Source organism: Silene latifolia, chromosome Y (assembly GCF_048544455.1).
Source record: "Silene latifolia isolate original U9 population chromosome Y, ASM4854445v1, whole genome shotgun sequence".
Taxonomy (NCBI): Eukaryota; Viridiplantae; Streptophyta; class Magnoliopsida; order Caryophyllales; family Caryophyllaceae; genus Silene; species Silene latifolia.
Window position 1 is genome coordinate 392,874,768 of NC_133538.1, and position 11,677 is coordinate 392,886,444.

The 11,677-nt window shown below is 41.9% G+C and overlaps 1 protein-coding gene across 1 annotated transcript; it reads right to left on the bottom strand.

Moving 5' to 3' along the window:
* Nucleotides 1–879: 879 nt before the first annotated feature.
* Nucleotides 880–2,097, bottom strand: LOC141632089 (uncharacterized). The gene is made up of 3 exons (XM_074444669.1): nt 1,933–2,097; nt 1,202–1,810; nt 880–888 (listed from the first exon to the last, which is right to left on the bottom strand). Exons 1-3 carry the CDS (start codon nt 2,095–2,097, stop codon nt 880–882), a joined length of 783 nt encoding a protein of 260 aa, XP_074300770.1.
* Nucleotides 2,098–11,677: the final 9,580 nt, after the last annotated feature.

Consider the following 11,677-nt stretch of genomic DNA (forward strand, 5'->3'; position numbering starts at 1 on the left):
ATATTTTTCATACTATGTAATTTGACGAGTAGTAGCAAATAAGTTTCCACTTTATTGATTTTATTTATGGGATTGCCTTAGTACTTTTCTATTGATTTAGGGGGATATTATTAGCAAACCAAACTTGCCTTTTCCCTATATTTGGGGTTATAATAGTAGAATCCTATGTGCTCGAGATAGTTAAAATAGAACAGCATCATTCCGAAATTTCGTTAGACATGTAAATGACCAACAGTTTTTTTGTCTTTTTCCATTTTTTTTGGTGGACATCAATTACCATGGCGCAATTTAGTTAAAAGTGGACATAATGTGTCCACTTGTAGCTGAATGTATGCAAACTTATGCGTAAGTGACTAAGTGTTCACAACGCAAGGATTTAAAAGAGAACCATAAAGGTGCCACGTCCTTCTCTAAATATGTCCTTAAGAGGTCGTAATTGGTGTAGAAGTAATGCTAAGCGCAGAATATCTCGCACACGTAGGACTTGTAGGCGAAATGACTTGTTAATCCCTCTGCCTCAAGAATAGTTGTTGCTTTGGTGCAAGCGATTTGAAATCAAGGGGCAGGGATGCACATTCCCAGTCTTCAAAAACTGACTTAATACCAAATTACATAAAAAAAAAGGTAATACCACTAATATAGGCTAATTTATAGGTAGCCTGGTTTCACAAAATTTGCACACTACAAAACGACCCCCCAAACGATTTTTAAAAGTAATTGGCGTTTCAAAGTGCCTTGAGCGGTTTGGTAGGCTGGCGCAAGAGAGATCAGTCGATGCCTGTGACACGCCATTCGGCCTTCCAATTTGTGCGCAGTCAAGGGAGCCCCGCTTTTTACATTTAGCTTTTTGCAAGAAATTGAGGTAAGCATGTAGACGCCTTAAACACCCTGCAACATGGCAGAATCATGTATGAAGTAGCCTAAACCAGAACGATGTAAAAGTGATTTCTAACTTGCGTGCCTCCTTTTTTAATAGGTGTTATCGATCGCACACAGTACATACCTTCTATTCCAGCAGTAACTAAATCATCCCGGCAAGCCGGATTGCATCATAAGCTACGATGTTTTTGACAAAAGTGTTTGGTAAGCCCCCAGGCCTCGGGTTGGCTATTATGGTGACTTGGCTTGCCTTTCGATCGCGGGAAAGACCCACGTACAATTGGCCATGAGAAAAACATGGTCGTGGAAGGTAGACAGCTACCTGGCTTAAGGTTTGTCCATGACATTTGTTGATCGTCATTGCAAAACTCAACTTTAACGGGAATTGTGTCCTATGGAATTCAAATAGATAGTTTGCTGAAGCAGCCGGACGAAGCTTGATACGTGGAATGAACACATGCTCTTCTTTGGGATGTTCAGTTGTAATAACACACTCGACTGAATTTGGATAAAATCTTTTACATATAAGACGAGTACCATTGCACAATCCAAAGGATGGTTGTAGATTACGTAGCAAAATTACTAGACAGCTTTCTTTGAGAATGAGATCATGAGGGCTCATACCACCTAGATTAAGCTTGTTAATGAATTCTGAAGGATATATGTTACAATTGTCGTCTAACATTGCATCATAGCTCTTATAGCTAATCGGGCGACCTGGAAACTTGTCAATCAGTGCATCGTTAATAGCATCAACAACTTCATTTAAAGGCGTTATTATTGCCCTTGTTGTGAATATATCTGAATCGAACGATTCCAAATCCAACTCCGGGAATGCTACTGATGTCAAATCAGTAATTGGGTTTGGGCTCACATCCTCTGGCTTTCGAAAATTACCAGAGGGTAACAATATATATTCAAATTCCTGGGACTGCAAACATCCGTTTCCCAGGGCCAACAAAAACTCTGCATATTCCGGATCAGTACGAGCCCGTAAGTTCTCAGTTAGACCAAACTTAATGAGATGAGTTTGGGCCATAGAGCAGAGCTAACCAAGCTAGACTCAACTATCTCAATCTGCGACTTCCCAGGAACTACTGGAAGGGTCTGGCGGAAATCACCTCCAAACACAACAATTTTACCACCGAAAAGAAGGTTAGGATCATAAAGGTCCCGTAACAGTAGGTTGAGAGTTTCAATATTTTGCCTTATGGCCATAGAGGCCTCATCCCATATTATTAGCCTACACGCCCGTATCAATGCTGCAAGGCTGCTTTAATTTGGGACATCACAACACAATGAAACATCGGAATCTAAAGGTATTTTGAATCTTGAGTGGGTTGTACGCCCAGATGGTATATTAGATGCAGCAATACCAGATGAGGCTATTAGCAATACAACTTCCCCCATTAGCCGCACCTTAGCGTATAAAGCGTTATACAGAAGTATCTTGCCCGTACCACCCGACCCGTTCATGAAAAATGCTCCATCTTTGCCTTCACGCACACACTCCATTATCTGGTCAAACGCTTTTTGCTGAGCGGTATTGAGCATAGTTCTGTACATCTGTCATTTAACTGGGATTGGTGCGTCCAGCGCCTCAGTAATGTCCCTGGTGCGCCGTAACTCGTTGTCATTGCAGGTGTCCAAATGGTCAAGACCAAAGTGTTTGAGAGTCTTGCCCATGGCTTCAAAATACTGTTCAACTGACCGTGCCGTAAGCTTTTGTACTTTGACCGGTTGGTTTGGATATTTGTGCCGATAATCATCTGACAATGACTCATAATACGTAGAACACGACAACGATGGGTCTTTTGGTTGTGCAAAAATAAGTAAGGTTGAGAAACCGGCGTCTGAACTTCACAAGCTTCCGCCATACATAGTTCTGCAGCGTCGTCATGTTCATGCAACCGGTGTCGTAGCGCTGCCTCTTGAAACGTTACACATTCATATCCATCGACCATTTTCAATTGCTTAAAAGACGTAGGACCGCAAATGTGAAGCAGTAATAGCCTGAGAAAATATCGTTCGCCCTCTGTCGGGGCCACAAGTCTACCGATGATGAACAATTTTTTCTTCCTTTTAATCCACGTTTTCAAACTTGTATCCCAACGGAAGTGTTCTGTAAATTCCCCATACAGAAGTTTAGGGTAATCTTTGCTTGTGCTTACCCTGAAGAACTCAGACAGTGGTGTTCGGCTTCTTTTCTCATTATTAATAACCTCCGCCAAGTTGTCAGTTGGTCTTAAATGAAGTGTTTGCATGTTGGGCATGTGCACCTGCAGTGGCATAACCGGAGGCTGCATTTCAAACAAATTAAACCCAAAAATTCGCCAGGCTGCTTCACATGGAGGGACCCACCGCCCTGATTGGATTTCATCGAGTGCCCTTACTTTTGACCGTCCACCACAGTGAACGAAATTTAGTCGTGTCTTTTGTAAATATACTTATACAGATATTTCACAGCATGCATAGAGGAGCAAATCTCTACGTTTAAGTGGCAATCAAAGAGAGTCATCAAGTACCGGTTGTACGGTATCACCCACATGTTATTCAGCTTGTTCTTACGTATCACTGCAGTTTCGCCAGTGTCTCGTTGTCTATACATGAGGTAACCCGATTCATTGTTTGTGGTCACAACTCTAAGACTTTGGGTATTCCTACTTGTACCGTCCCAGTGTATGTATGTGGTTATGCACACTTTTTGTTAAGAATACCGCAAGGGTCGTGCATCATGTGTTTGAGCACAGACGCTCGCAGCAAAGCTTCACTATGTGGAGTTATTTCTGCTGATACGAATTTATCGTATTCAGCCGCACTCTTTAGCTTGTCGCCAGGTTTAAGAATAATGAGAAAGTGGGCATGAGGTAGGCCTCACTTCTGAAATTCAGCAACATATACAAAAGCAGCCACTTCTCCAAAAACCTTTTTGTCCACAATCTATTTTTTAAGTGCCAATTGTTTCGCCCGAAATACCCTGGCTACCAAGTCAGGTCTATTGTGAGCCTCTTCACTAGGCGCCAATTCTTTCTTGATTTCTGGCCAAGTTGGATTGCATGTCATGGTAACAAAGAGATCCGGCTTCCCATATCGGTGCATGAGAGACATAGCATTTAAATACCTTCGCTTCATGTCTCGAGGCCCAGCCAAAAATGATGGTGGTAATATAATCCGTTTACCGATATTCGCAGCTGATGATTCCCCGGCTTCCACAGTGTCAAGTATGCCCTGGTACAGCTCTGCCCTGATCAAACCCTGATTGTGCCGGAAAAAGTCAAGTCGGGTGTTCTCGACATTAACGTACATGTCGACAATGTACTGTTGAAAACACCGACCAGCGCGCAAAAGCCTATTACCGGGCCATTTTTGCAAATTGTAGCTGTAATACTGCTTGCACGATACAACCTTGTCTTTAGAGTCATGCCTCGGCATCACTGTAAATAGTGAGTTTGGAAGTGGAGGATTCCATAAGATGAAGCCCGTAGTGAGAAGTACCCTTTAATTATCGTATAATGCGTTTGAGGGCACCAAAATGAGCTTCACGAGGATCGTGCATAAGTAGACATATTTGTTGCACCGCATAGGAGATGTCAGGGCGAGTGAAGGTTAAATATTGTAGGGCGCCAGCTAGACTCCGGTATAGCGTGGGGTTCGAAACAGGAGCACCCGATGAAGAACTTAGTTTAGACTTTGTATCGACCGGGGTTTGAGCTGGCTTGCAATTTGTCATTTTGGCGCGAGAAATGATTTCCTCGGCATATTTGTGTTGATGTAGAAATAAAACTTTGGAATGTCGAACAGCAGAGACACCGAGGAAAAAATTAAGGGGTCCAAGATCGGTCATGGCAAATTCAGAACGGAGATGACCCATAATCTGCTCGCGAAGAGAATCTGTAGACGTGGCTAAGATGATATCGTCTACATATAATAATAAATAAGCAATGTTGGCACCATCTTGATAAATAAAAAGGGAGGTATCTGACTTGCTGTTTTGGAACCCAATGCTCGAAACGTAAGTAGCAAATCGTTGGTACCAGGCACGGGGTGCTTGCTTAAGACCGTATAGGGATTTCTTAAGAAGTCCGACATGGTCCGGATGCTTGCGGTCTCGGAATCCAGGGGGCTGATACATGTAAACCGTTTCAGCGAGGTGACCGTGTAAGAAGGCATTCTTCACATCCAATTGTCGAATAGACCACTTTTTAGAAACTGCGAGACTTAGGACAGTCCGGATAGTTGTGGGCTTCACCACGGGACTAAAAGTTTCGTCACTGTCGATTCCCACCTGTTGTGACCTGCCATTGACAACCAATCGAGCTTTGTATCGCTCTAAATCACCGTTAGCTTTGAATTTATGCTTAAAAAACCATAGACAACGAGTTATATTGACATCGGGAGGTCGGGGCACAAGAGTCCATGTCTCATTCTTAATGAGTGCATCATATTCATCGTGCATGGCATGATTCCAATGTGGGTCGTTAAGTGCGTCGATGGGATTTTTGGGAATAGGAGAAAGTTTGGTTGTAGAGCATAAATCAAAAATAGGTTTGGTCTTGAAGATGCCGTGCCTAGCACGGGTGACCATTTGTGGAGACGGGTCTGCTGGATCCGTGGGGGTGGGTATAGAAGTGTTTGATATTTGTGGAGGAGTATTAAGGGGTGTCGTGGCAGGGGACACAATTGGGGAGGAGTTGCTGGACACAGGTGGAGTCGACATGGGGGAGTTGGACACGGGTGTGGATGTGGGTGTCCTGGGTTCATTATCCAAGGGCTCGATTGTGGCTGTCGAGTTGTGGAGATGAGACGCCATGTAAGGGGTCGGGTCCGGGGATAAGAAATCATAGGATGAGGGAGCAGGGGAATAAGTTTTCGCAAAAGGGAAAATGGATTCGTCAAATGTCACATGTCGGGCAATAAAGATTTTCCGAGTGGCCAAGTCCAAACATTTATAATCGTGATGGTTAGACGGGTATCCGAGAAAAACACATGGGGTAGCTCGGGGAGCTAATTTGTGAATGGTGGATGGGGGTGTGTGAGGATAGCAGAGACACCCGAAGGTGCGTAGGTGTGAGTAGGCGGGAACACGACCATACAAGGTAGAGGTAGGGGAGTCATAAAGGTTGGCTTTGCTAGGTAGAATATTGTGAATGTAGGTTGCCATATCAAGAGCATGGTGCCACATGGTGGGAGGCATGTGAGCGTGAATGAGAAGAGTACGAATTGTATTATTTATAGTACGGATTTTACGCTCGGCCTTACCGTTTTGTGACGATGTGTGAGGGCAAGAAAACCGAAAAAGCATACCTTGACTAGCAAAAAATTTGTGAAATGAGGAGTTGTCGTATTCGCGGCCATTATCACATTGAAGTGTTTTTATGGGACGATTAAATTGTGTCTTGACCATGTTATAAAAGGTGGAGAAAATATTATAAGCATTTGATTTATTGGTAATAGGATAGGTCCATAAGAAATTTGTGAAATCATCAATAAACAAAATATAGTAGCGATGGCCTAATGTACTCGGAATTGGCGATGTCCATAAATCATAATGCAAAATATCGAAAGGACACATAGTATGTGACAAAGACGAATGAAACGGAAGCTTAATGTGCTTCCCTAACTGACATGAATGACAAACAAACAATCGTTTCATTGGGCTACATGAGATAGCCTTATTCTTGCAAAGAGAATTAAAAATATGGGAACCGGGATGACCGAGACGGCTGTGCCAAAAAGTAGAAGGGACAGCCGTGAAGGCTTGATGTGGTGTGGAGTCGGTCGGTGATGATGGGAGCACTGGGTAGAGATCACCCGTGCTATGGCTTCTCAAAATCGGCATCCCCGTCTTGAGATCCTTCACAGTAAACCCAAAGGAATCAAATTCAACAGAGACACTATTATCAGACGTAAATTTTCGAACGGACACAAGATTTTTGATAATATGTGGGATGTGGAGGACATTATTAAGAACCGGGGAGTTATGGGGATAAGGGAGAGACATAACACCACGACCAACTATTGGAATCTGATGACCGTTACCGACTACAATATGACGGGTATTACTCAAAGAAGAATAAGATGAGAGATTACCGTTATTGGACATCATGTGCGAGGACGCCCAGGGATCCATATAAAGGTTGTCATCCGGTTGTTGGAGCGTGAGGGGTTGCATCACGGCAGCGATGTCAGTGGGAACAAGTGCTCCTTGCACCATACCAGGAGCATTCGGCTGAGCCATAAAGGCTTGTTGTGGCCGCGGACCAAGGATCCCTGGTGCACCAGAATTGGGAGGAGTCCAGCCGGTGGTGGGGTAAGGGCACGGTGGTACGGGCCACCCCTGTTGTGGCTGGGCCTGCCATGGAGTGATAGGGACCCATGTCCAGGATGAGGGGGTCGAATTAGGCTGCGGATTGCCAGACCGAAAACCACTGCCTTTGTTGTGGTTGTGAGAGCCGCCACCACCGTTGCCCTTTCCTCGATAATTGCCTCTCTGTTTACCTTTGCCCTTGTAATTATTATTATTATTAGTATTAGTATTGGTAGAGCGAGAGGAATTACCTTGGTTGTGATGAGAGGGAGGGGTACGGGTGGCGTCAGCTACGGCATCGGCCGAAGACACGACCAGGGCAGAATCAGTAGATTTGGCGCGACGGGTTTCTTCGAGTGTGGGCATGGAGCGAGCCTTGTAGAAAGGAGGCAGAGGATCGCTTTGCTGTATGATAGTGGCGACTCCATCGTAGCCATCATACAAGTGAGTAACGAGTTGGAGGACAAGACGCGTTTCAGAAACGGGAGCCCCAACATTGGCTAACTGATCTGCAATCATCTTCAGTGCTTGAAAATATGACGACACATTTGGGTAATTATCCATATGGATATTGGTGAATTGCTGTTCCAACATCACGGCGCGGGAATTCTTGTTGTCATTGAAAATATCATTGAGGCGATCCCAAGCTTTTTGAGCCGACGATCCGGGTTCGAGAATGGTGTGAAGGAGGTCAAGAGATATGGTACTGTATATCCATTGTTTGACAATGGCATCGAGTCGATCCCAGTGGGCATCTTTCTTGAGGACAGCATCTTCGGGTGGTTTAATGTGATCGAGGACATCAAAGGCACGAGCGGTATTGAGAAAGAGCTCGGCCCATGATGCAAAGTGTACGTTTTCGTTTTCGAGAATGATAGGGACGAAATTCTTGATGTTTGAAACCGAGTATGCAGGGTGAAAAGGAGCGGATTTTTGTGTGTCATTTGTCATGATGATAGGAAGAGGAAGAGGAAGAAAGGAAAGAGTGCAGGCGGAAGATAGAAGAATCGGGGTTGGACACTGATACCATGAAAGTGTTCAATCCTTGAGTCATTCCAATACCAATTCACAGAATATATACAAAGGGATTTTCCTAGGTTAGCTTATACAATCCCATGATATCAGCCTAAGATCATGGTAGTCAACACTAAATAAGGAGAGTCAATAACCTAATAAGCTAACTAATAACAAACCAATATTACATGCCTAATATCAAGGATACAGAGAATATTGTGATATTCTAATACAACTAATAACTACGGCTTATTAACCTAATACAATACAGGACGCACGACGGTCTATTAACCGTTCATGGGATATGTTGATCAGTCCTAATCCAAATCAAAACTATTAAGCATTTGCCATTGAAAATCGATATGTCGTCGTTAGATAGGGGTCTCCTACGCTTTCTTGAAACGATCAAACAGTGCCTCAAAGCCTTCAGGAACCTTAAAAAAAAGGGGTGGGTCTGTTAGTGCAGACCCGGCTCGCGCACCAGGACCGCCTTTAGAACATAGCTTGCGTTTTTTGGGTGACGGTGGTGGGCACGTTGCTTTGGGGATCTGAGAATGTGAATTTGCGGAGTTTCGGTTCCTTCCTCTACAAGCACACACTGGGTTAAAGTCCTCGTTAATACCTAAAATGCGTTCCTTTGAAGCCATAAAACACTACCGCTTGCAAGCACAATCTAGGAAAGTCTGCGTAGTCTCTTGAGTACCATAGTTGTCATCTATAATTTCAATATTGAGTATTGGGGTAACATAGTCAATGGCTTTTTTAGCGACGTCAAGCTGTGCAGCTTCAGGCATAGGGAAATCATCGTTCCACATGTCCTTTCCAATGGGACTAATAGTGGGTAGTGTAACCGTGATCCAGGCCGTCACACGCCTAGGACCACGTTGAAGCGTCTCAAGTATAGTGCAGTGGATGGGAAACCTCTTAGTTAGGTGTCTTAGGATGGACAAGTAATCAATAGCTATGGATTTTGGGACGCCTAAAGAAGTAAGCGTCAAATCTTCATTTAGCGAGAACTTTCCGTGACATTTAACAAGCTGCTCTAACTCTAGTTGCTTCAAGCTATAAAGGATATCACACTTTAGAGATGCCTCCCTCCTATAATGGGTAAAATATTTAATTAACACTTTATATTTAGTCATAAGGTCGCGAACAGCTTGCCCAGCTGCATTTTCACGGGATTCATAAGCACTTTCAGACGGCCCCCCTATGTAGGTGTGGTCGACCACCCCATATTTTGGGACAATTATTAAAATAAATGATATTTTCAGCACCGCCTATTATGGCTGAGCAAAAAATCCGATTATCCGAACCGATCCGATATTCGATCCGCATCCGATCCGAAAAAGCGGATATCCGATTCGAAAAGTACATTCGGTTCGGATATCCGATCCGAAACATTCGGATACGGATCGGATATCGGATACTGTTACAAAATTTTCGAATATCCGTATCGATCCGAAACTTAGTTTTTTTTTCCCCTAAAAACTGTTAAAGTTTACCCATTGCATTTGGGCTTTAAGAACTACAAATTCTGTAATTTACATACATTGGGCTTTAGTACTACATAATCCATCTTATAAATAAACAATCCTTGTTTTAACCCTAGCATTTCCTTTCATTTTTACAGCAATGTTTCCGTCTTCTCCCTCCACTATTTTCATGTCTTCATTTTAACTATACTTTTGTTATTAAATCTCTCTAATATTAATAGCTTTTACATGCCTTGAAGGGAGCTCTTCAATAATTAGCCTAAGTTAATCTAACCCATTATTTCCAAACATTTGATCTGACTTTTAAGTTGGTATATTTACCACGATCATTGTATAATTGAGTGGTTGTCAATTGTGTTGCATGTCAATTGACGGTGCTTGCGATACTTTCCGACTTCCGCTACTGCACCGCACAAATCTCCGTTATTGTTCCCTTATTGGTTTACTTTGTTCCTCCGCGTTTGGCTTTCGTCATTGCTAACTACCGGTGCTTCTATTTCTAGTCAACAACGTTTACAATTAAATTAAATATGAGGTGAATAAGGGAGATAAGGAGTTTCTGAAAATTATTTGTCCATGATTTTATTTTATTTTGTGTAAATTAATTGTTTCAAAGACAACTAAGACTAAGTATTTTCTCCCGTATCCCCCATGGAATTTAATTGGTCAGTTATAATTGTATTTTTCTCTCAAAAATTATCATTGAAATGTTAATTGCAAGGCTGTTTTACTGATGTTGTAAGCTAATCGGATCGGATAACGGGTATTCGGATATCCGATCTGAAAATTTCGGATATTAAAAATCGGATACCCGTAATTTTCGGATCAGATATCGGATACTGAAATTTCTAGGTTTCGGATACGAATACCCGATCTGAAACTGGTTTCGGATCGGATACCCGATCCATGCTCAGCCCTACCGCCTATAAGACAGTAGTTTGGGCTTGCGAAATAGAGGAACTTTGCTAATTGTTATAATAGGGGTTGGAATGAGAAAAAGGAACATATATCGGATGTACTATATCCAACTTTTTTATTTTTTGAGCATATATGTATTTTTTTTGAGCATATATGTATTTTTTTTGAGCTTATTTCTTCAAACTTTATTTGTTTTTGAGCATATATATATTTCTTTGAGCATATTAAAGTTTATAAGTTAGATTTTAATATTTTTTCCGTCAAAACTAAAATTTAACTAAACTAATATGTAATGTTTTTGAGTTTTATTCTAATTTTTTAGAGCTTAATTTTTATGTGAATAAACTCAGAAACTTTATAGTGAAACTCAAAAACTTTAAAATAAAACTCAAAAACTTGATTAGAATACTCAAAAACTATATAATTGGAGGTAACACATCAGATGTATAATCCTCTTATTGGGGTTGGAATGGAATAATAACTTGCGTAGAAGCAGGAAACGCCACCTGAAATATAACCTGTGAATATTAGGAAGGATCTGTTTTAATCTAACCACCCTAACAATCTACTAAGCTAATGCTCTTCCTTGATATTCCACACATATAATTACTACACAAACACTCCCTTATTGAAAACGTCGGTAGAGCTGCACCTATATATATTCGAGTATGCCCAAACAATACTAAACATACATAGACAAACACAAAATAAGCACAGATAATGAACCTCACTGGTGTTGCGGTATATGTCACATACAACATATACAATTCAAAATCTGTACCATCGAGCATATATTTATTCGTAGGTCGCGTTTTTTTAAAAAAAAAAAAAACAGTGCCATTTTATCATGTTCACAAACAATGGCACCACATCACTGCGGAACAGCAGAACAATTTGGCTCAGCAAGTCCTGCTCAACTGTGCGAGTAAATAACTACTCCCTCTGTCCCGGTTATTTGTTGTCCTTTTCTATTTTGAGGTGTCTCAGTTATTTGTTGTCATTTCTATTTTAAGAATGAATTTGATGAGTAATTTGATCATTCACACCCAATTTATTCCACTTGTCA